The following is a 26923-nucleotide window of genomic DNA, read 5'->3' as shown; positions in this document are numbered from 1 at the left end:
AAAACCTTTCCCTTGCTTAACTCCTCCTTCCCCTAGAAAGCCACATTTCCTCAATAAATAAAGACCAAGTATCCTCTATTTTGTTGACTAAACTCATGTTGGAGCCCATCGTCGGGGAACTTCTCTCTAGCAGAGTGCATCCTTCTAGCAGGCACACACTCTGCTAGAGAGAAGTTCCCTAAGGATGGGCTCCGGCATGAGTCCGAAAGCTTAGAAGATAAACCTCTGGTCTTGGTGACCAACCCAGATTAGATTCTGTAGAAAGATTTTTTTTCCTTGTTTGATTAGTCCCTCTACTCTTCAGCCTGGAGTCAAGATAAGGATTTTAAAAGGCATAAGATGGAAAAGCAGAGGTGGAGAGTTTAGTTTTAGCACTTATTTGGGACAGGTGGGAAAGATCAACAAAGGATCTCTGACAATTCTTTCAGGTCTTTTTGCACCAATCAGCTGACTGGTGTTCAGCCAGCTGCAAACCTCTCCAGCCTCTAACAAACTTTGGGAAGCTGCAGTTTCAGTATGAGCTTCCCAAAACGTTTCCCTTGTTTAATCCCCTCCCTCCTTCCCTTCCCTTCCTGAGAAAGCCACATTTCTTCAATAAATAAAACAAAAAAGGCTGTGAGGGCACTGCAGCATCTCCACAGTGTGTTGTAAGGGTGAATGACTGCAGGGCCATTGCAGCTGTGAATACTTTGAAACAGACTCATATGTAATGTTGGGGTGTCAGTCATAACTTTGAACCATCAGTAAGTGACTTGTCATTTCTGGTGGACTATTTGGAGTATCCTTATTCTAACCGAATGGCATCTGTTAGATATTAACATATATCGGGATAAGTCTTCCCTCTGGTCCGCTCCTACAGCGGGAAACAGGTATCCCTCTGATTGGTCGAGGGGCGTGCCCAATCCCTATAAAAGGGGAACCCTCCGACTACAGAACAAGCTGGATCACTACTACTACTAATAAAGAGCTGTTAAGTTACTTCGTGTCCGCAGTCTGTCTCTCGTTGCCCAGATCTAACATTGGCGACGAAGGTGGGATTGAGAGACAGATAGGACGAAGAACGCTACCTCAAGAATCTCCGGATTTGATCCAGCCCAGGAATTTGGCAGTAATTCCGGCAGCCATCTCAGATCACCGCAGCGCGGCAAATTCAAACTGAGAAGATGGCGATGCATGCTCCCCCCGCTCCTTTCGACCCAGCAAACGACGAATGGGAAGCCTTCATGATTCGTTTCGAGTGTTTCCTCGAAGCAAACGAGTACACGGGGATCACCGATGCAAGGAAGAAAAACATTTTCCTCGGCTACTGCGGAAAGGAAGTCTTCAATACGGCCAGAGACCTCACCGCGCCTACTCCAATACAAGCAGTATCATGGGCGACGCTGCAACAGACTCTGCAAACGCATTACGCGCCAAAACCTTCCCGCCATGTCTGCCGCAAGGAATTCAACATGAGGACCCAGAAGGCGGGAGAATCCATAAATCAATATGTTGCAGCCCTACGAAAAGCAGCAGCTCACTGCGAATACAGGGATTTGGAAGAGCACATCTTAGAGCAGCTCATCTGTGGGATAAGAGACATTTCTTTGCAAAAGAAGCTGTTGGCAAACCCGAATTTAACCCTACAGACAGCGTTAAACGAAGCAAGAGCGTCAGAGTCAGCAGAGAATTCATCGGTGACCATACAACGAGGGGCCAGCGTAAACCAGCCAGCACCGAGACAAACCAGAGTTCACTACGAGGACACAAGCCCCGACTACGAGAATCCCGAGTTCGAGGACAGTCACCTGATGCAGAGCAGTCACTTGAGGCCTGGCGGGAGACCCGGATCCCGTTTGCCGCCCTGTGCAAGCTGCGGAGGGAATCACCCCAGGTCTACTTGCAGGTTCAGGAACGTTGTTTGTTCGCACTGCAACAAACTTGGGCACATCGCACGAGTGTGCCGGAGCGGAGTCCCTGCCTCACGGCAGCCACCCATGTACCGCCAACAGAAGCCCAACCCAGGGGCTTGGCGAAATCAAAAAGGGCGCCCAGAGAGAAATCCACAAGTGTTTACCCAGAGAGAAAATTTCCAAAGAGCTGAACGAGCGTATTCCCAGAGAGATTACTCACAAGGAAGTGAGCGAGCGTATCCCCAGAGAGAATACACACAGAGAGCTGAAAGAGCGTTCTATCAAGACGCTCAACAAGAGTATTTTCAGGATGTTGACGATGAGATAGAGTTGACCCAGAGAGAGGAGTTGCGAACGTATCTCACCACGATACATCAGGTCCGCCCTAAGCGGCCCAAAAGGCTGAAAGTCACAGTCCTCTTGGAGGGCTCACCCTGCGAGCTAGAAGTTGACACAGGATCAACCCTGACGATCATTTCATGGGCATCCATGAAACAGGCTATCCCTAGCCTCAGAAAGAGCCAACTGCGCGCTCCAGACGTCCTGCTACGAGACTACCAGGGGAACCAAGTCCCCATCGTGGGCCAAGGCACATTCCACATCCGTTTCAAGGACATCGAAGCCCAGCTGCCCGTGACCATCGCCAGCGCGCCATTGCAGAACCTTCTGGGGCTTGATTGGTTTGAAGCCCTGGGATTAGAAGTCACCGGAATCAACGCCGTGAGAAACAGCAGCGCTGAAAAGATTTTTAAGGAGTTCGAGGATGTGTTCAGCCCCGGTCTTGGTAAGTATGTGGGCAAACCAATATCATTTAATTTAGACCCCAATGTGGCGCCAATCCGACTTAAACCGAGACGAGTGCCTTTTGCACTCCGCCCAAAAATAGATAAGGAGATAGATAAGTTAGTGGAACAAGGGATCCTTGGGCCGGTAGATCACGCGCGCTGGGAAACACCTATCGTGACCCCAGTCAAACCAGACGGATCAGTCCGCATCTGCGCGGACTATAAATGCACAATTAATGTCGCGCTACAACAGAGCGCATATCCTGTGCCCGTAGTACAGCACTTATTGCACTCGTTGGGGCCGGGGAAGGTTTTTGCTAAGTTAGACATGGCACAAGCTTACCAGCAACTGCCAGTTGATAGCGCCACAGCGGAGGCCCAGACTATAGTGACGCATAGAGGAGCTTTCAAATGCAACCGGCTACAATTTGGCGTGAGTATTGCCCCAGGATTGTTCCAGAGCGTCATGGAACGACTGTTGCAAGGGATACCGGGAGTCGTCCCATATTTTGACGACATCTTGGTGTCCGCTGCAAACGAGGAGCAACTAAACAAAAGAGTCAGATCTGTTTTGGCCAGAATCAGAGAAAAGGGTCTCCGCCTTAAAAAGGAAAAATGCCAAATTAACGTGCCTAGCGTAGAATTCCTGGGTTATAGAATTGATGGTCAGGGAATACACCCCACTTCAAAGAAAATTAAGGCGATCCAGGACGCCCCCACACCACGAAATCAGACCGAGTTGCAGGCCTTCCTCGGATTACTTAACTTCTACAGCGTTTTTCTGAGGCAGAAGGCGACCGTTGCTGAGCCACTACACCGTCTACTCCAGAGGAACGCACCATGGAAATGGGGACGATCCGAAGCTGCAGCTTTCGCCGGGGTAAAGCGCCTGCTCACCACTGACTCACTGCTTGTTCAATACAGTCAGACCCTACCGCTGGTATTGACCTGCGACGCATCGCCTTTCGGAGTTGGAGCAGTCCTCAGCCACAGGATGCCCGACGGAAAAGAAGCACCCATCGCTTTCTACTCCAGAACTCTTTCATCGGCCGAAAGGAACTACAGCCAAATGGACAGAGAAGCGCTGGCTGCCGTAGCTGGTGTAAAACGTTTCCATGAATACCTCTACGGCCGCGATTTTGAACTAATCACAGATCACAAACCGCTGTTGGGACTTTTGGCGGGAAACCGCCCCACTCCGGTCTCCCTCTCTCCATGCATGACCAGGTGGACTGTTTTCCTGGCTGCGTACTCCTACAAGTTAATTCATCGACCGGGCTCCACTTTAGGACACGCAGACGCACTCAGCCGTTGCCCATTACCCGACATTCTGCCAGACCCCACTCCAGAAGTACCGGTATTGCTCATTGACTGTTTGGATTCGGGACCGGTTTCTTCCTACGATGTTGCAAGGTTCTCCTCTAAAGACAATTTAATAAAACAAGTTCAAACTTGGGTTTGGAGGGGGTGGCCGAAGGGAAATGTGGGCCCGGAATTCAAAATGTTTTGGTCAAAACGGGACGAACTCTCAGTGTTACAGGGATGTTTGTTGTGGGGGGATCGAGTTGTTATTCCTTATGCTCTACGAAAAAATGTATTAGATGCTTTACACATGGGTCATCCGGGGATTGTTAGAATGAAGGCGTTAGCAAGAAGTTACGTGTGGTGGCCAAACATGGACAAAGAAATAGAGGAGTGGGTGGCCACTTGCGACCCATGCCAGGAATCGAGACCAGCACCCCCGGAAGCGCCCGCCACAGAATGGGAGAAACCCAAGGCACCCTGGTCGCGAATACACATCGATTTTGCAGGGCCATTCCAGGGCCAGACCTTCCTTATAGTTGTAGATGCTTATTCTAAATGGCTAGATGTAGTCCTAATGACTTCAACCACGGCAGAGGCAGTCATAAAGGTTCTTCGGCGAATCTTCGCCACCCATGGCCTGCCAGATCTCCTAGTATCCGATAACGGGCCCCAATTCACGGCCATGCAGTTTGAAACATTTTTAGCAGGGTTGGGAATCCGGCATGCCCTCGTCGCGCCATTCCATCCAGCATCCAACGGTCAGGCAGAGAGAATGGTGTGATTCGCAAAAGAGGCCCTCGCTAGGATGGGTCCAGGTGATTGGCAAACACGCATTGACCATTACCTCCTCATTCAACACATTACCCCGAGCGCAACGACGGGTAGGAGCCCCGCTGAACTACTCATGGGTCGCCGCCTACGGTCTCACCTGGACCGGCTCCACCCGAATTACTCTGCCACGGCTCCCCCAGACTCTACAAGTAAGATCCGGTCTTTCAGAGTAGGGGATTCAGTATACGCTCACAACTACACAGGGGGGACATTGTGGATGCCGGCAAAGGTCATTGGCATCACGGGTCCACGATCGTATTTGCTGGAGCTAGAAGATGGGCGGAATTGGAAAAAGCACATCGATCAACTTCGGGGTCGCCTAGCACACTCCAACCTTCGAAATGAAGACGAAAGTTTCCTGTCTACAGAAAGTCAGCCACAAGAAAACCCCATCATAGGAAACAACGACGCCGGCGAGCCAAGCGTGGAACAAGACAACACGCACGTAGCAGAGCAACCCCCAGACAACGCAGCCGAACAAACTCCTGAACGCCCGAGCAACGAAGGCACAAGACCTCCAGAACGGGAAATAGGAAAAGCACCCGATCCTGCAACTACTTCGAACCAACCCGCACCCAGTCCTGCAACCACTTCAAACCAACCCGAACTACGACGTTCCTCCCGAGCAAGACAAACACCCACCTACCTAAAAGACTATGTTACCTACCGCAACGTCCCATCTAGGAGGGGAGGGGTGTTAGATATTAACATATATCGGGATAAGTCTTCCCTCTGGTCCGCTCCTACAGCGGGAAACAGGTATCCCTCTGATTGGTCGAGGGGCGTGCCCAATCCCTATAAAAGGGGAACCCTCCGACTACAGAACAAGCTGGATCACTACTACTACTAATAAAGAGCTGTTAAGTTACTTCGTGTCCGCAGTCTGTCTCTCGTTGCCCAGATCTAACAGCATCCACCAATAAATTGGATTCATACACTGTCATTCTTTTCAAAATATGCTACTCCAGGAGTATGATAGATTCTCTAAGGCAGATTATATGGGAGATGCAGGGAGAAGGAGAATGTATAGAAACTGCAACATTTTTGTCAGTGGTGTTCAGTGTAATCTTTAAAATGCGAATGGAAGACTAGGAATGAAGGTACCCTTAAGTTTGTAAACTGCTATGAGAACTTCCTGAAGAATGGAGTGAAGATACTGCAAACACAATCATTGCAAGAGAGTGCCTGAGGTGAGATATCAATCAAGATACACTCTTGTGACAATTAATACATTGCTAATTCTCCTGGAAGTGCCTAAACGTGAGAATAATACAATAACTGTAATAATATTGTAGGCAATGGCCTTCAATATAAATAAAAACTATTGCATAAAGTATCATATCACATATAAATGAAACAATGTTTATTAGTTTGTATAAAATTCAAAAATAAATAAAATAAATGAATGACATCTATTTTTACTGTGCCAAAGCAGCTAATCTTATACATCAGGGGTCCCCCAACCCCCAGGCTGCAAACCATTAAGAACGGGGCCACGCAAGTGTGTGAAGCTTCATCTGCGCATGTGTGGGATCTAGGTAGCATGCCCAACCCTTCCAATCCCCAAGTGCATGGGGAAAAAATTCCATGGATCTGGGTGCCCAAAAGATTGGGGACTGCTACTATATATGACAGCAAAAATCAAGCATTATTAAAGTTGTTTATTTTAAATTCTTTTGAGGTGGGGTCCATCTTTTGGAGCCATTAGTTTGAAAGGGCAGCTGGTGTTCTGTTATAAATAGGGCACCCCAATGACAGACACTTGAATAAAGGTCATATGTGAGGTGTAAGAAACATTCTGAAAAATTCTTGGAATTTTGCATGGATAGGTGCAAGGTTTGATTCTTCAAAATCAGTGCTGGTTTAGTTTATGTGGTAAATAAAATGTAATTTTGTAAAGGAAAAATATTAGAACTTTTCTTCTTCCTTTATATTCTTAACATAAAAATAGTTATGCTACTTTAATACAATTTGCATCCACATCATAAATATTCATACATGGCACCATTTTGGTGTAGAAAATGTGATTTTGAAAATTTATTTGAAAATAATATGTATGAATTGTAACAAATTGTTTAATATAAATAATAAAGAAAATTATAGCATACTACATGGATCATAATTAATACATTATATACATATAAATATAGTTCACCAGTTTTTATTGTGCAATGATTATTTTATAACCACAGTTTAGTGCACAATGTACTCCCTTGTATCCTGCTTCCATAGCCTCCAAAATTCCCAGAAATTGTGTTGCTAAATTGTGGAAACAAATTGTCATTCTTCAGCATTATATTTGTTTACATAGTTGTTGAAAGAATCTAATTAGTTCTTAACAAAGAAGTGTATAATCAAAGAAGAAAAGGTATATAACCATAAATAAACTTTATTTAGTAGTGCTTTATATATTTAAAAACTCTAAGCAGAAAATTCACTTTTTAAAAATGTTTTCAAGTATCACAGCCAGTTATGAAAATTTGGCATCGTGAGTTTAATCTGAAAATTCTTTTAATTCATTTGTATCAGATGAACATACTATTAAGTACGTAATAAAAATGAGATTCACAATTACGGTATTACCTCAGCTGAATTGATAGTATAAGCTTTTATCCCTTTAAGAAGTTCCTCAGGGCTCTCTTTTTTAACAAGTTATTAGGATTATGGACAGAGGAAGTGTAATATTGATGGCAAATTCTTACCACTTTGCCTCCAGATAGACATTCTTCTAAAACCACACCTGTTTCAAGTGTTCTGAACACCTTCAAATTCCCAGGAGTTTTAGGAGTTGTATGCCTTCATCTTTTAACTTCTCCTAAGGTTGAGGTTCTTGAGCCTTAGGTTTGCATTTCTAACCATTTAAAGTTAAACATTTATATTCATCAGGGATGACTCATATTTCTTACACCATTCTGTTTTAACTTAAGTTACTGATTTGTAATATCATCAGAGAATAAAAACAAGTTTTACAAGTTTACTGCAATTATGGTTGCATATACTTAGGAAGGAATTACTTGGGATGCTTTACTTTGAAAACACCATAGAGAGAGACATAAATCTTTCTTGAGTGCATAAATGCTGGCATTTGAAACTATTAACATTATTCAGAGTGTTTCTGTTACAATAATCGTAACACAAAAAAGGAGAATTTGTATAAATTAATAAATGAATCCTGTATTACAGCCAAAGGCCAATCACTTACAACAGCCAACTAGCACTAGCACCAGATAGTAAACAGTGAAAGAAATAGTAATATAAAAACAATAGATTATGCTGAATATCCCACTGTGCCATTTTTTTCATAGATAGTGGCAGGCTGCCTGTCTCAAAGTAAATAGGTAAGCAGGAATTCATTCTGGTGACCTAAACTTTACTAACAGGAACATAATAAAGATATTGTGTAACTCCCTATAAAATCTACACAATACCAGGACATGCCTAACTGTTTTGACCATACCTAAGATACAGGAGCAGTTGTGCTTCTTATAGGAAGGTTTAAAGAGAAAGCTTCGTAGTGATACGTACATTTTTTTTATAGAAGAAAAAATCTTCACAAAAATATTTATATTTTGTATTTCATTGTCAGAATTACAATAGAATAGACTGATTCATAATTATGCAATGACATCACTGAATAATTATACCAGATGTTCTAAAACAGATTTCCTGGGAACGGGTTAGGAAATTTGAAGGTTAGCACTGTGCCTCTTCTACTTCTTGCAGAATGCCAATGTCCTACAATGGAAGACCAGTACATTTTAGTTGATATTTTTGGAGAATATCCCCTGTAAGATGGACATGCTCATCTTTGCCCTTCTCTTCTTCTGGTGCTCATTATATGGCTTTTTAATGTGATTTGTGTGCTTATTCATAGAGGGGTAGTATCACGTGAATTCTCTGTACACTTCACTAACACTAATACACAGGCAATCCAGTCCTGCATAAGGAAGTCTTTTTGCTATCTTCAAGTTGAAGACAGAAGTCTAGCACAACTTAGAAATAGTTTATGTGTCAGGCCTGTAATTATATTCTTTTTTGGATCTTTGGCCTGCCACACTTTCTTATAATTTTCTATGCTGTTTCAATAGTGTAGTAGTTGGGAGGGGGGAATAGAAAGGAGTAGGATTGTAGAATGGATTGTTGACATTCTTTTGTAGAAGCCAAGGTCATCTTTTGTCTCAGCACCTCGACACCTGGCCGGAAGAAGATGGGTGTACATGCCAGCGTGGAAGATGATGATTGGAACATGTGATGGATTTGTGGGTGTGGGGAGAGATCATGAACTTTCAACTGGTTGAACTTAGAGAATGTACTTCCAGAGTTGAAATTTTCCATAGCCGTACTAACATGCCTGCGGAATAAATTGCACCTTAAAGGATGTTTTGCCTTGGACAATGATTTATTTCTGCATGGTATTTAGAACCCTAACATTATTTCAACTCTCTACTTTAAAAATATTTCACTAGCTCCCTCCCCCTATCAAGGGGGAAGGGCTGGTGATGGAAGATCTGGTGATGGGGTCTCGGCATTCCCAATGCTGACCGGGACAGCGTAAATATCAGCGAAGAATTAATGAGAAGCTTTTGGTGATAAGAAGCTGAGTGCGGAACTTCAAAGGCAATGGAATGCTGCTTCCAGTTTAATTGCATCTGGAGAAATGCAGGAGGAGACACGACAAGACGAAGGAAATCTCAGACGGACTTCTTCAGGAAAATTGTGAGTGCATGCTCCCCCTCCTTCCCCCCAGCTTGGAAACAAGGCTTGGGGGAAAAAAAACCCTAGAACAGAGGTTTGGGCTCCTTCCAGACGGCAATAAATGAAATGGCTTTACACCCTGCAAATAGCTGGGAGAAAGATTCCCTTTCAAAATGGGAATTTCAAAGGAGGCAGGAAGAAGGGATTTTTCCAGCATCTGTCACTTGCAAGCCACCACAAATGGGGCTGCAACCAGTAAATGAAGCAAATTGGGCAGTAAATTGGGCTTTCCTCCCAGGACTTGGATGGAAGAGATGCTACTTACAAACTCCTTTGCCATCAGCATGGGGAAATGCTCCAAGCCAGCAGAGGGCACCTACTTGGCCCATAACTCATCCAAACCAGCAAAGGGCACCTACTTGGCCCATAACTCCTCCAAGCCAGCAGGAGGGTCCTTGGCACGTAAAACCCCCTAGCCAGCCATCATTGGTTGAGCTGCAACCTGTGAAGCAGGCAACCCCGGGATGGGTCTTAACCCCAGGTCATGGATGGGAGGGATGCCAGCGGGCACCTGCCCTCCCTCAGCAGATGGCACCATGGCAGAAAGCTGGGCAGTGGCCAACTGAGGGATTGACCTCCCCACTGGTTCCAGTCTCCCCTGCAAGGCCAAAAAGGGTTCTTACCAGACCTTCCTACAGAGAAGAAATCTCCATGGAAGAAGGGATTACCAAACAGAGGCCTGCATTGTGGATGGCGGGAAAATGTGCGCTTGCAAGGCCCCAAGTGGTTCTTACCCCACCTTCCTACAGAGTAGCAATCACCAACATGGAAGAAGGGATTACCAAAGCCAGGCCTGCAAGATGGGAAGCGGGACAAGGTGCATCTGCAATGCCCCAAAAGGTTCTTACTCCACCTTCCTACAGAGAAGCAATCTCCACCATGGAAGAAGGGTTTACCAAGGGGGCAGCTGCAAGTTGGAGAGCAAGGCAGTGTGATGAAACGGTTCCTGAGTTTAGAGATGTAACTAGGTTCCATTCCTCGTGGGGCCCAATTAAATGCCACCATTGTTGTCAACTTGGCCACAGAGCGTCAGAGTGCTTGGCTCCAGCCCCAATGCCACAAACGTGCGCACCAACCACCACGGCGGTAAAGAGAGGGTCCCAGATGCCACCACAGAAGAGTCATCTGGGCCAACAACCTCTGGAAGAGGATCCCCAACTTAAGGTGAGGAAGTGTCCTACCAAGGGGGAGGCCTCGGAAGAGGAAAAGGGCAGACATTCTCCGGAGGAGGATCCCCAACTTAAGGTGACAAAGAGTCCAACTAAGGGGGAGGCCTCGGAGGGGGAAAAGCCTAAACGACCTCTGGAAGAGGATCCCCAACTTATGGTGATGAAGAGTCCTACCAAGGGGGAGGCCTCGGAGGAGGGAATTGCCGAAGAACAAATGTGTGTACCAGTCGCCATGGTGGTAAAGAGAGGGCCCCAGATGCCAGCACAGAAAAGTCATCTGGGCCAACAGCCTCTGGAAGAGGATCCCCAACTTAAAGTGACGAAGTGTCCTACCAAGGGGGAGGTCTCGGAAGAGAAAAAGGGCAAACAATCTCTGGAGGAGGATCCCCAACTTAAGGTGACAAAGAGTCCAACTAAGGGGGAGGCCTCGAAGGGGGAAATGCCCAACCGACCTCGGGAAGAGGATCCTCAACTTCAGGTGACGAAGAGTCCTACCAAGGGGGAGGCCTTGGAGGAGGAACAAGGCCAGCCGTGGATGATTGGATCCAAGAGCCCAGAACCTACAGCACCTGCAGCAGTGAGCCCGAAACGGCCATGGGAAGAGGTCGCAATGGACTTCATCATGGAACTCCCAGACAGCAGTGGGCATAAAGTAATTTGGACTGTTATTGATTTGTTTTCTAAGCAGGCACACTTCATTGCTTGCTCAGGATTGCCATCCGCAAACGAATTAGCGAAAATGTTTGTGAAACACATTTATCGCCTGCATGGAGTACCCAAGAGGATCATTTCAGACCGCGGAGCCCAGTTCACAGCTAAGTTCTGGAGAGAGGTCCTGAGATCTATTGGGTCCACACAAGAACTGAGCTCAGAGGTTCATCCCAGCATGAACGGCGCAGCAGAGGGAGCCAATGCGGTGGTGGAACAATACATCAGGTGTTTTGTGGACTATCAGCACGACAACTGGTCGGACTTGCTACCCTTCGCCGAAGTGGCGTACAACGATGCGGTCCACAGCAGCAGAGGATTAGTGGGTTTCCAGATTACCAGTGGCATGGAAGTTGTTGCCATGCCTGAGTTGCCTAGAGAACCTCCTTCTTTCATGTCTTTGAGTGAATGGATGGACATGCTAAAGAAAGGATGGGAGAATACGAAGAAGGCTCTAGCAGTTGCGGCAGAAGCCTACCAGAAGCAAGATGATCAACGTCGCTCACTCCTAAACCCCTACCGTGTGGGGGACAATGTTTTTGTATCTACCAAATACATAAGATTAGAAATGCTTAGCAAGGAATTGGGTCCAAAATTTCTAGGTCCATTCCCAATAGTGAAGATAGTTAACTCAGTTACAGTTCAACTCAGTCTACCCAGAAGTCTAGGGGAAATTGACCCAGAATTTCATTGTAGCTTGTTGAAACCAGTAATTGGGTCTAACAGAAGAGCATCCACCCAAGCTCAATCTCCTCCTTTAGTGATGGAAGGGGAAACACAATCTGAGGTGGAAAAAATTGTAGATTTCAGGCTGAATAGGGGTTGCTTACAGTACTTAGTGCATTGGAAGGGTTACCCTTGGTCTGAAGCTAATTGGGTGAACAGTGGGAACCTAAAAGTGGAGAAGTTAGTAAAGCAGTTGAATGGGAAGTTTCCCGAGAAGTCAAGGGGTTCCCCTGGGTGGAGAAGAGGTGGTTAATTTTGTTATGTTAACTCTTATGTTATTCTCTTTGCAGGAAACGTTTTTCTTTTGAGGAGAGGCCGCCTGTCAGGCCTGTAATTATATTCTTTTTTGGATCTTTGGCCTGCCACACTTTCTTATAATTTTCTATGCTGTTTCAATAGTGTAGTAGTTGGGAGGGGGGAATAGAAAGGAGTAGGATTGTAGAATGGATTGTTGACATTCTTTTGTAGAAGCCAAGGTCATCTTTTGTCTCAGCACCTCGACAACTGGCCGGAAGAAGATGGGTGTACATGCCAGCGTGGAAGATGATGATTGGAACATGTGATGGATTTGTGGGTGTGGGGAGAGATCATGAACTTTCAACTGGTTGAACTTAGAGAATGTACTTCCAGAGTTGAAATTTTCCATAGCCGTACTAACATGCCTGCGGAATAAATTGCACCTTAAAGGATGTTTTGCCTTGGACAATGATTTATTTCTGCATGGTATTTAGAACCCTAACATTATGTTAAGTCCTTACTGAGTCAGTAAACTGGATAAATGCATGTAGAACTTATGAAATCAGTGGAAGCGTTGAAAAAATCAACTGGAAAGAATATCTAATACCACTCTCTCTTTGTTAAACCCTTATGTTTTGGTAAGTTATTAATCTTAAATAAGAATGTAATTATATTCTGACACAAGTGGGGAAAAAACAAATGAGTCAAAAAAACACAAGAATGGGTAGATTGATTTGTTTTCCTGATGTAGCTTCACTTTAATCAGATGCTTTTTTATCTGCTTTGTGTTAAACAGCTTGATGTTATAAATAAAGTAATTCGTTGAATTACTATAATTATTTTTTAAAAATTGTGTTATTAGAAGGCCATCTGACTCCGAAAGTGATTCTGGATAGATTACATAATTAAAAAGAAAAGAGAAAAACAATAAAAAAGAGAGGAACATATATGCACAGATAAAGTCATACAATACCTGACAATACCTTACGAAAAACGTTAGGGCTCAATAAATGGCCAAATCCTAGCCCTGAATAAAAAATAAGTACCCTGTTTCCCTGAAAATAAGACCTCCCCGGATAATAAGCCCAATCAGGCTTTTGAGACCATACGCTAAAATAAGCCCTTCCTCGAAAAGAAGGCCTCCCCAAAATATTGCAACACAGCAGCAGCCATGAGGTGACCACACTCACCACCTCCTTCCCCTCAAAAATAATAAGACCTCCCCGAAAATAAGGCCAAGTGCTTATTTCAGGGGTCAAAAGAAAATAAGACCCTGTCTTATTTTCGGGGAAACATGGTAATATAATAAGTATATTGCTTCATCTCTAACCCAATGATATATGAGAAGTAGAGGTAGTCCTTGACTTACAACAATTCATTTTGCAATCATTTGAAGTTACAATGGCTCTGAAAAAATTGATTTATGATCAGTCATCACACTAATGGCTGTTTCAGCATCCCAACAGTCACATGATCAAAATTCAGGTGCTTGGCAATCTGCATATATTTATGATGTTTATTGTATCCCAGAATCCAGTGATCACTATTTGCAACCTTCTCAGCAGGCTTCCAACATGTAAAGTCAATGGGGAGAAGCCCTTATTTTCAGATTGCATGTAGGAAAATCCTAGGAATGTAGTAGTTAAAAGTATGAGAATCTGCCCTCTGGCTGATTTTAAAGTACAGTTTCCAGCAGCACAAGGAAGTTCCACCAATGGAAAGAAATATTAGAAGCAATAGTCAGCTTCTAGGTCAGCAATATTTGGAGGACCAGGCTCTTCATTCTAGAGTAAAGACTTGTTATTGAGATCTGAGTCCTTCAGAAATCTAAAGTATTTCCCTTTATCCCAAAATGTCTTAGCATTCAAGCTGTAGCTGCATTAATGTCCATGAAAAGATATTTTAATAAGCGTTCACTGCATGCTCTCAGCATTGAAATTTGTGTTATTTTTCCTGCATGCCAGTAGAATGTAAACTACTACAGGTTCCTCTATTTTTATGTTCCAAGGTGAGCAAAGTAGAAGCCTCTGAATGAGAAGGATAAGCAACACTTGTTGCAGAAAAAGTGATTCTGATATTAAAAAGGCAACAATAGCTACACACAATTCTTGAATAGTTTGTAGCCCTTTTAGGTAACTTAAATGAAGTAGCATTTGTTGGATCTACTTTAAATGCAAATGCTTATTAAATGTATTATTATTAAAGCATAAATGCAAATATAGGTCTAGAGCAGATATTTGCATGATAGTTACAATTTAAGAAATCAATCAGGATAAGTAGTATTGTCCCAAGCAAATACATGGTAATGTACTTAGTTCCACTTGCACAGCTACTACTTAGCTTATGTTTTGCCATAAGTCGTTTATTTTCTCATAATCACAGTGTGTGTGTGTGTGTGTGTGTGTGTGTATTATAGCACAGTATTGTAGGAAAAGATAAGGCAATAGTGAAACAGTCATTTATGATAAGTGATGACAGTGTGGTAATAGGAAAAAAATGGTGCCATTTGCTTTCGGTTTCACTTGCCAGATAAATATGAATTTATAAAACAATCTATTGTTGGGATAATCCTGTCAAACCCAAGCTAATAAGTAAAATAACACTTGCTTCCCATCAGCGGATTGACTTTGTGAATAGTGACATCCCTGCAGAAAAGATGGCAGTTCAAAGCGATGGCAGAAGTGGGACTGTACAAGGCCTGCTCCTTTCATATTGCATGCAATATCAAACCATGTAGAAATGAAATAAGGCTTTCATTGTGACGTTCACTCTTCCCATCTTCCTGTTTTGACATACTAATCCATTTCTCCCCCCACTCCTGTACCCAACGCTACCTGATTTTTTAATAGTTTGGAGAATAGTTCTCTGTTTTGGAAAAGAAGAGAAGAGAAAATGAGTCACAGTACTTATAAGATGTATATTCACCTATATATACTAACTATATCAATTCATAATGCTGATTTTGGCATTCAAAATTCTTTACAACTTGGGATCAGGTATTTTCAACAACTATTTGATACAGGTACCTGTACATTAAAAAACTTCAGCAGAGGTTTTTCTTCAAATAGCTCCACCATTAAACATAGAAGTGGCACTCTATAAAATGTTCTCTTCAGGTTTTGATGCCTTTTTATTTTTGAATTATTAATCAGAGGTAAATTATCTTGATTTTCATTTTTATCCTTCTGATTCCCCTTTCTGCTGTTTTTCTGTTGTGATTTTAAACAGTTTATTGATGCAAGACTTTAGTTTGTAAACAAATTATTTATAAACTGCCCTGGGAACTTGGTATGCAAAAGGATATACATCTTGTAAATTCCAGATAATTGTGTACAGGATTATAGCCTAAGAAATATTTTTTAAAATTGTATAAGAAAACTGCTGGGTGGAACAAATAAAGAAAATTATGTGGAAAATACTGTAAGAATGTGTTGAAAAAGTATTGTTAAAATATAATTTTCTTTGGTTTTCATTTTGTGGAATTTATATTGAATAGAAAGTAAGTTAACCAAACTTCATTCAGTTTAAATTTTGTCATTATTGCAGTCAGACATGCAATTGCCACTGCTAACTGTTGCCACTGATACTGCATAACAGGAGACTGTTTGCAAAACCAAGGCTATATATAGAAATATTGAATTATTTTGCACAATTCAGCAGAATCCTTGATTATGTGTAGAAATATAATTTATCATCAGATTATACAGCTATGAAAAACACACTCATTAACTATCTTAAGTATTAAATAAGATTAAGTATCTTTGGCTCTACCCTGAAAAAAAAGATAACAGAATTATTTCAGTTTTCAGTTTGAATTTATACAAAGAGCAATAGTAAACTTTTGAACTGTTCAGAAGAAGAAAATAGAATTTTTGGTGATCTTGGGTTGTCACAATTTTGTATAGAATGAATAATAATAATAATAATAATAATAATAATAATAATAATAATAATAATAATAATAATAATTAAAAATAAAAAAATAAAAAAATAAAAATAATAAATATATAAAAATAATAAAAATAATAAAAATAAAAATAAAAAAATAAATAATTCCAGTGGTCATTATGTAAAAAATATGATTTACCCGTATCCAGAAAGTCACGGGAACATAAAGTGGAAAAAGTTATCGAAAATGAGAAGGTGAAGATCTTGTGGGACTTTCGAATACAAACGGATCGTCGTTTGAAGCACAACATGCCAGATATCACAGTTGTAGAGGGCCAAAGTGTACAGTTTATTGATATCGCTGTTCCTGGAGATGCCAAAGTCGAAGAAAAAGAACTAGAAAAAATAATGAAATATCACGACTTGGTCATCGAAACTACACAGCTATGGATGAAGCATGTAACAGTGATACCCATTGTCATCGGGGCACTTGGCACCATGTGCAAGAATTTTACAAGATACATCAACAAGTTGCAGCTTACTGCAATAACACCAGTGGAACTGCAAAAGACTGCACTACTCGGAACATCTTATATTTTAAGAAGGTACTTTGGTTGATACCTAGGACGCTGGCAGCAAACCGTATCAACCATTAACACTAGACACTGGTATTTGTAATGCATTTTTGAATGTTCAGTTGGCTGAGTTTCATGTTTAATGAATAAAGTATATGATAACAACAACAACAACAACAACAATAATAATACTTCAGCAGGGGTAAACATAAATAAAAGATCTGGATAAAGTTATAAGTGTTCCATTCTTATTTAGTCTGGTATAAATCAGACTATAAATCTAGTCTGGTGTAATGATTAAGGTTGCAAGCCTGGAGCATGTAAGTTCTAGTCCTGTCTTAGGCACAAAGCCAACTGAGTGATTTGGTTCAAAGTTTAAAGTTTTCACACAAGCGGAAATGCAACATCTAGAAATATTGGCTAAAAAGAAAACAAGTGATGATGAAGAAGCTGAAGAAATTGGTCCAACACCTGAACAAATTGACCAGCCAGTGGAAGAAACGAACATACAGGATGAAGACATTCCTGTGCAACAACTTCAAGAAAAAATTGAAAACCACATCAAAGAAAATATAGAAAGAAAAAGACTACCTATCATTCGCGAAGGGCATAGCAAACAAGTGAAAGATCTGTTAACTGCCGTGAACAACATTTTAACTTCCATCCCATCCAGCACACTATATGAAACCAACCAATTAATGTATAGCACATCTGGCATTATAACTGCAGAACTAGGTTATAAAATGCCAACAAAGAAACCCACTGGAACACCAAAGTGGAAAATTCGACTTGAAAATAAAATTTAAAAACTACGAGGGGATATCAGCAATCTGAAGTTCTTAAAAGAAGGAGAACTAAAGAACAAAAAGCTGAAAAATAGTTTACACAAAAAATACAACCTGGAGGAAAAAACAATAACGGAAATTATGGAAGAACCAAAAGCAACATGCAATAGCAACAGCAAGGAAAATTGAAAGGTACAAAGGATGAATAAAATAATGTTGTGAAATATCCAGTTCAGAAGAAACCAACACCTCTTCTACCGATCCCTTGATGAAAATCGAATCCAAACTAATATTCACCCATGTAAAGAAAAAACTTTGAACTTTTGGAAAGAACTGTGGGAAAACCCAATGGAACATAACACTGCCTCCTGGATCAAAAATATTCAACAACAAACAACACAAAACAAGATGGAAAATATTGTAATAAAAACTGACATGGTGGCAAAACAAGCAAAGAAGGTCAAGAACTGGAGTGCACCTAGCCTGGGTGAACTGCATGGATACTGGCTAAAACACCTGACAAGCCTCCATCATGACATGGCCACTCAATTTGATCAAATGTTTCAAAATGCAACAAGCAAAGAATGGTTAACAGCTGGCCGAACATACTTGATAATGAAAGATCCAGAAAAAGGCACAGAACCAAGCAACTATTGCCCAATTACTTTTCTGCCAACAACGTTCAAACTTTTTACAAGGTTACTGGCAAATTCAGTATTCAATCATCTGATGGAAAACAGTTTGTATCCAGTAGAACAAAAAGGAAATTATAAAAAATCAAGAGGAACAAAAGATCAGCTGCTCATAGACAAAATGATACTAAAAAATGCAAAACGAAGAAAAACAAATTTAAATATGGCATGGATTATTACAAGAAGGCATTTGACTCATTACCGCACAGCTGGATTAACTTTGGAATCAGCAAAAATATCTGTACATTTTTTAAAGCAAATATGCAAAAATGGAAAACAGTTCTAACAACAAATGAGGAGAACAGTGGTGAAGTCAACATCAGACGAAGAATCTTCCAAGGGGATTCACTTTCACCACTACTGTTCAACATTGCATTAATTCCACTGACAATAATCCTACGAAACACAAAACTGGCATACGAAATCTCAAGCCAACATGGCAAGATAAACCATCTACTATACATGGATGACTTTAAAATGTATGCAAAAAGCCCCACTGAACTTAAATCAATACTCAACACAGTTCAACTGTTCAGCAATGACATCAAAATGAACTTTGGGCTTGAAAAATGTGCTATATTATCCATGCGGTGAGGAAAAATGGAAAAAACAGAAGGAACAGAACTGGGAAATGGAAATATAGTGAAAGTATTAGCAAAGGATGATGGTTACAAGTACTTAGGCATATTGGAAGCAGATAACATCTTGAATGGAAAAGTCAAAGAGTCAACGCAAAAGGAATACATCAGGAGGGTCCGCAAAATATTAAAATCAAAGCTGAATGCTGGAAACATAATTAAAGCCATTAATACATGGGCAGTTCCAGTGATACGCTACTCAGCTGGAATCATCAACTGGACTCTGGCTGAACTGGAAAACGTGGACCGGAAAACACGCAAACTTTTGAATATGTACCACGCTTTACATCCACAAAGTGACATTGACAGGTTGTACCTGCCAAGAAAAATAGGGGGCAGGGGGCTATTGCAAATCCATCAAACAGTAGAAGAAGAAAAATGACGTTTGACTGATTATGTGAACCAAAGTACAGAAAAATTGCTGCAGGCTGTGAAAATGGAGAACAGCATAAAAACAACAGAAACAAAGGCAGAATATAAGGAAAAACAGCTGGGTGACAGATTAAATAAATGGAAAACCAAAGCTTTGCATGGACAGCACTTGAAAAACATTGAAGGAAAATGTGACAACTTGACATGGACATGGCTTAAGATAGAAACCATCAAGAAAGAAACGGAAGATTTAATACTGGCTGCTCAAGAACAAGCACTTCAAACTAATGCCCTGAAAGCGAAGATACAAAAATCCACTGACAACCCAACCTGCTGACTTTGCAATAACAAAGTTGAAACTGTTTTACACTTAATATGTGAATGCAGCAAAATCGCACAAATTGATTACAAAGCTAGACATGACTGAGTTGCTAAATTAATCCAGTGGTCATTATGTTAAAAATATGATTTACCCATATCCAAAAAGTCATGGGAACATAAAATGGAAAAAGTTATCGAAAATGAGAAGGTGAAGATCTTGTGGGACTTTCGAATACAAACGGATCGTCGTTTGAAGCACAACATGCCAGATATCACAGTTGTAGAGGGCCGAAGTGTACAGTTTATTGATATCGCTGTTCCTGGAGATGCCAAAGTCGAAGAAAAAGAACTAGAAAAAATAATTAAATATCACGAAACTACACAGCTATGGATGAAGCATGTAACAGTGATACCCATTGTCATCGGGGCACTTGGCACCATGTGCAAGAATTTTACAAGATACATCAACAAGTTGCAGCTTACTGCAATAACACCAGTGGAACTGCAAAAGACTGCACTACTCGGAACATCTTATATTTTAAGAAGGTACTTTGGTTGATACCTAGGACGCTGGCAGCAAACCGTATCAACCATTAACACTAGACACTGGTATTTGTAATGCATTTTTGAATGTTCAGTTGGCTGAGTTTCATGTTTAATGAATAAAGTATATGATAGTAATAAGAACAACAACAACAACAACAGCAGCAGCAGCAGCAGCAGCAACAATAATACTTCAGCAGGGGTAGGGAAACATAAATAAAAAATCTGGATAAAGTTATAAGTGTTCCATTCTTATTTAGTCTGGTATAAATCAGACTATAAATCTAGTCTGGTGTAATGATTAAGGTTACAAGCCTGGAGCATGTAAATTCTAGTCCTGCCTTAGGCACAAAGCCAACTGAGTGATTTGGTTCAATCACTCTCTCTCAACCTTAAGAAGAAGGCCAGTGACATGCCATTTCTGAAAAATGTTGCCAAGAACATCTGAATATGTACATGCATATATAAATAAATTGTGTTACTCAATATGAAATAGATAATCACAAGGTGGAATTTAAATGTGGGACAAGACCATGTAGTTAGAAGTGTTGTTTAGCAAGCAAGATTTAAAAATATTAATAAATCCACTGAAAAGACGAGATTAGTATAACAAGAAATGGCTTTTTAAGTAGCAAAGCAAATAAGGATTACTGTATGCTGATGCTGCCTTAAATCTAAACCAACCAGACTGATACATTTTGGAACTGGTTTAGAAGGGATTCAGTCTTGCTAGTTGGTTTTGTTTATGCATACATGGGCATATATTTGCATGTGCATATAAACATTTTATATACAACCTATGAAGTTTTAGCAGGCACAACGACCAATTTGAAACAAAAAATCCTCTCCTGTATTTTCCCAGTTTGGTTCAGTAAGCTCTGCTTCAGGTACTATTGAAAAGCAGGAATCTGAGTGACATAATGGTTATAACATTTGTCTGATATGTAAAACACCATTGATGTACCATTTTATTTTATTTTTTCAGTCACTTGAGATAGAAGGATTTCAGTGACCGAGAAGTGATAACATAAGGTATAAACAGGAAGGAAAGAAAGTCAAGGGGAAAAAATAAGTTTCTTGGTCTAAAAGAATCCTCCCAAGTTTTGAATCACCGGTATTCTACATGTTGGACAAGTGTCCTAAACATTTTGCTATTGAGCTTGAATCTTCTTAACAATAGCTGTAGCAACAATTCTGACGCTACAGGCTGGCAATCACTGACTAAGCTGAGGAGTTTTTTGGTTTCTGTCGCTTGCAGAATTGAAGTCAACCTTCCCATATAGACCAGACAGGAAAGATGACCATACAACTTAATTCTACTTTATTGTAAGACTACAAAAACAAAACGTAGCAAGTCCGAAAACACAAATCTCCCATCTCTTATTACAGTCTGAGAAGCTAGGAAAGGTCTCTTCTGAGCCTTTTTCTCTGCCCATTATGCAGTAGTGAGCTATGCTCTTTCTTATTTGAGCATTCTTTCTCACAAACTATTACAAAGGTATAGATCATACTTGAGCTGGGCTAGCAGTGTGTAGTTGATACTTCTCAAACCCTCCAGAATCAATTGGGGACTCTAGTCATGTCAGGACATTCCAGCAATCCAGATACACCCAAAATATTTTACAGGAACCAGAGTGGTCAAAAAGACTACATTTCAAAACTGGATGTGATAGTAAAAGACAGCAAAGAAGAGCAAAAAAGAACACACTTAAGTGAATAATACACCCACTAATTTCTACCCATTAAACGCTTTTCTAGATATTTTCTCTCAAATTCCATTCTGGAGGGGAAGGCCACCTAAATTAAAAGCAATCTTGAAAAGGAACAACTATAGAAGTAAGACTTGGTGGGAGGGCTCAGAAACTTTCCCTTTACATGGAATCATGAAACAGTATTCATATTTCTTTATACTCAAATGGGACAGGCCTGCATTTACAGAAACTACATTTTATTTTTAACTTTATATTGTTAACAGGATTATTTGCCAATCATTTATTTCCTTTTTGACATATTAACAATTATTTTTTTTAAAAAAATAAGCATTTCTGATGGATGTACTTTATGGGAAATTTTCCCAAGGGGTCACATGAGAAAATAAGAATCCAATAGGGTTGTGAAGATCCGTAGGCACGCAGGCCTGTACGTATGTAATTTTTTAAAAAAAATACCAGTTGCCTTCAAAACAAAAGCAATGCAATTGCATTACATGCATGGTGTTCATTTATTGACCTCACGGAGGCCTGATAAGGACAGCCAAAAAGACACATGTGGCCTGGGGAGTGTAAAATGCTGATTTGGTCTGATTTAGAATATAAAATGAAATATCCCAAACTATTTACGCCTCTAATTTTCAGACTCAAATAAACAAAGTAAAAAATCTAGATTGGAGACATTCAGGAATAAAAAGGCAAAAAAAGTTATAAATATTTATTAAGATATCACAAATCACTAGGAAATGTTAGGAAAAATATACCTTCATTATATACCTTCATGTTTCCTTTATACTGGGATATTTGCCAAAGCTTTGGTTTTTACAATAAGAAAGTCTAAGCTGTTTATTAAAAGTTTAGTTGTACCACAGGATTGAATGGCTTTATTCTTTCTCTTAATGGTTACTGCTTCATTCATTACTAAGTAAAGAAATTCAAAGAAATTGGATTATAAACCTGCATTTCCAAACACAGAGAAAATTATAAATGTAGTCTCATCATTTCCAACTCTGTATCTGATCGTAAGAATAAAGAACCTTTCAAATTCTTCTTTGTTACCTGCCCAAGATTTATTTTGGATTAATCTTTTATTTTGCTTTATTTCTAAAGGACATCCATTACTTTGCACTAGATAAGGGTGAATTGGCACTAGCTGAAGTGGCAAAGAAAAAAGCTAACAACATTGACACAGAATCAATAACTACTGGAGTTGGTAAGAATGAACACTGTTTTTAAAAATGGCTTTTTGTTTAAATCAATACTTGTTCTTGTATCACTGTCATGTTATGCTTGTAGTAAGGATATAGGCTAATTGGAATTGTTTTTGGTTGGAAAAACAGCACTGGCATCTTTATGAAGAAAGGAAAGCATACAGAAACAGCCTTTAGATACACAAGTGACAATGGCAGCATTTGAGAAGTCCTCAAAGGCATAACACTTCTTGACAAAATAAAACAAAAATAACAAATTATATTGAATGTTGAAGACAAGAAAACTAGATCTTGACATTTATACTGACAGATACATTATATTCAAAGGGATATCCTCAAATGTTTTTACAGACATTTCCTTTAATAGATCTACTGCACTCTTATTTGCAGATTATTTTATTCTAAAATATGTCAGTTCTTATGTCAACCTCTTTAAAAAGTACATAGTTTGCAAGATTGTACTTCTTTACAATTTTATGAATAGTTATCAATGTTCCTAATGCATTTATATTTTGGTACAGATTGATAAACCCAAAATATCTCCATTCCTTGAGATTTATAATTTATAACAAATATGTAACAGATGTACAGTTTGTACATATCAGAAACATAAAGAAAATCCTGGCTTCAGGAATACACATTTTGCTTTGCTTTTCAGTCTTCTGCTTTTGAAAATATGTGTAAATGCTCAATTGTTAACTGCAAGATATTAAAATACCTTATATATTTTATTATATAAAATTGAAGACCATAAATGTATTTGGGGAAAATATTGCATTCTCAGGATAAATGTATTATTTTGGTCACAGCAAATTTGTTGTGACATTGTGACGATTTGTTAGACATCGTGACGATTTGATTATGACATCAGTGAATTATCACTGGTCATTTTGCATTTGTTTGCCAGTGTACAAGTTTCTATACTAAAATATACATCAGAACAGTGCCCTTTAATTCATAATGTTTTCTCTGCTATTCTATTCACTTCCATAATCAAGTAATCCTTGATCTGTACCCCATTCAGTAATAAGTAATTTGCCTCTGTTAAAACTTAAACAGAAATATTTTCTTCTTGTGTAGTTCTCTGTGTCGATTGTGTATTCTCTTGGCGTATGTAGTTTGAACAGACCACAATAAGATACTAAAATATTACTTGTAATGTAGCAAAGAAAATTAAACCCTTATAATATGAGCTTATAATATGACCTTCTTACAAGGACATTGTTTGCCAAATATAATATTAAGTTAATGAGCAACTATTTCCTGCCCAGTGAAAATTAAGAGTGGGTTTGGCTTTGGCAACTCAAGCAATAGAACATTTGCTTGTTTCATTTGAGATTTGTTGAAGGCAAAAACTAGCTATCTTTTGCCTATTGCCTGGGGACAAATAAATATTGTTGAGTTTAATTAGATAAAAGCTTTTTAGAGGCCAAGGTCTCAAAGGGCTTTTTATGTTTGAAATCCCATGTGAATGTATTTATAGCATTATAAGATCAAAATAACACTTTTAGTTCTAAGGATGTATTAAGTCCTGCTCCTTGTTCACCTCAGGTTCTATTCAAAGTGGAGACAGACAATATGGACTATTGCTATAGAATTTTACATGAACTTTTTGTATATAACACACTTGATAACCTTCATCCTCTCAATAATCTATTTCATATAGACAGAATTGGGACTATTTTCTCATTACTTTGTTGAAAAAATGAATTTATTTCCAGGTCTCTTACACTACTTATTACTTTTTAATATAACTGTAGCCTCTTGTTACTAGCTGCCCTATTCCAATACAATGATGTGTATTTAGAACTGATTTTCAAAACCTTAAACCTAGCCCATTAATTCTATACCAAATTGTAATTTTAAAAAAATCACTTGATCTTAGCAAAACAAACAACTTACTACCGAGCCAATGTATTACAGACATGGACCAATATAAATAGCTGTCTGCCATTAATTTTAGATTTATTACTCAAAATACTAATATTTAAATTGTGGCTTGGCATCCCAGCACCATAGCACAAAGCTTGAGCTGTTGTCATCTTCCTGCCCTCCACTTACCTGCCATCCTGCTGGTCTGTGCTCCACTCCGTCTGCTGGCCCTGCCACCCTGCATTCACTGATCCTGCCACCCACAACTGGCCTTTACTATCTTCCTTCCTTTCAGCCTTCAAAAAGCTTCCAAAGTCTTCCAGAGCATAATGAGAAGGTACTGCTTGATTTAGAGAACAGTGCAAGTGGCCTTGGGAAGAAGGCCTGGCACAGCCAGCAATTGCCTCACTTACGACCAAGCTGGGTACACTTTGTCAGCAGTGGGAGGAGGACAGCATGTCACTTGGCCACAGGGCTGGCAGAATAGCAGCACTGACAGGGAGTAAGGCAAGCAAAGCACAGGGCAGCAAGACCAGCAAAAGAGAAGACTGTAAGGCAGCCAAAATGGCAGATGAGGGGAGCTGAAGAGGAGGTAGTTCCTTAACTTACTGGGTTCAGTGCTAGAAGGGAGCAAGCCAGGTATGGATCCTAGCCTAACAACTAGCATGATTTGGTTAGCAATGGCAACAAGGAGTTCTGGGATTGCTTCTAGCAATGCAGCTGAACTTCTAGCAGGAGATGGGCTACACCTCGGAAGAACTGGGATAAATATCTTTGGAAACCAACTCGCTGAACTTATCCAAAGAGCTTTAAACTAAAACTGGGGTGGGGGGAGGCAGGGAGATGATTTTTTGAAAGCTAATTCCAAGCATACGTCTCAGGGCAATTAACCAAATGGTAAGAAAAAAGGGGAACTCAGACACAAATCACAAAATGTAAAAACCAAACACAGAATTAGTCAAAAAGAACTGAGATGCCTATACACTAATGTTTCAAAGTATGAGGAAAAACAGTGAATTTGATATCCTAGTACATGAGGGCAGATATGACATCACAGCCACTGCCGAAACTTGTTGGGATGAAACCCATGACTAGAACATACACCCAGAGGGATTCAAACTGTTGAAAACAGAACTAATAAAGAGGTGGAGTTACATCTCTATAGAAATACAATAAAACGATAAAATGTATGTATTTTAAGATGAATGTATTTGGGTTAATATAAAGCAAATAAGAATGGCATAGCCATAGGTGTATATTACAAGCTACCCAACCAAACAGGAAATAGATGAAGTTTTTACTAATCAGCAAACTAAGGTGTGTAGGAAGCACACCACAACTTTAACTACCCTAAGACAATCTTTGTACCTAGTGAAAAATCACAGGTTCCTGACAACCTAACAGACAACTTTGTCATCCAAAAGACAGAGAAGGAAACTAGACAGTCAGCCAGACTGGACTTAATTGTCACTAACAGAGATGGAATGATAGAAAGATTGAAGTTACAGGAACTTTGGGGGAAGAATGGCCATGCAATATTGGGATTCAATATAATGCAAGCATAACTACCGTGTTTCCTCGAAAATAAGACAGGGTCTTATATTTTTTTGACCCACGAAATATGGCCTTGGGCTTATTAGAGAGGGAGGGCTTATTATTTTTCAGGTACAGGAAGCAACAAGCCCACCAGCCCCACCCTCTCCGCCCCACCATCTGCTTGCCTGCGGTCACAATGACCCAAGTTCTCCTTGCATCCTAGCCTTCGCCTGCCCTGCTTGCTGGCTGCGGAACAGCTGACTGTGCTGCTCTTGCCTTGCAGGGGGGGGGCTCTTCCTGGCAGAATGAACATACAGACACCCTCCCCCTCCAAGGTAGCCACATCCCTTCACTAACTTGTTTTCCAATTCCA

At 40.3% G+C, this 26923-nt stretch overlaps 1 protein-coding gene across 4 annotated transcripts in view; it reads left to right on the top strand.

Annotated features, from left to right (window-relative positions):
- WDPCP (WD repeat containing planar cell polarity effector) overlaps positions 1–26923 on the top strand; it is a 368266-nt gene that overhangs the window by 284101 nt on the left and 57242 nt on the right. For 3 of the 4 annotated variants that reach the window (XM_081940857.1, XM_081940858.1, XM_081940859.1), the window contains one exon: positions 23042–23144. In XM_081940857.1, the coding sequence (XP_081796983.1) occupies positions 23042–23144 (103 nt within the window). Of the gene's footprint in view, positions 1–23041; positions 23145–23271; positions 24218–26923 lie in introns of those variants that run through there. The other variant, XM_081940860.1, reaches the window with a different exon arrangement.

The sequence above is a fragment of the Natrix helvetica genome (genome assembly GCF_964273705.1).
Source record: "Natrix helvetica genome assembly, chromosome: 2".
NCBI lineage: Eukaryota > Metazoa > Chordata > Lepidosauria > Squamata > Natricidae > Natrix > Natrix helvetica.
The sequence above is the reverse complement of the archived record's forward strand: the minus strand, read 5'-3'. Positions and strand labels throughout refer to the sequence as shown.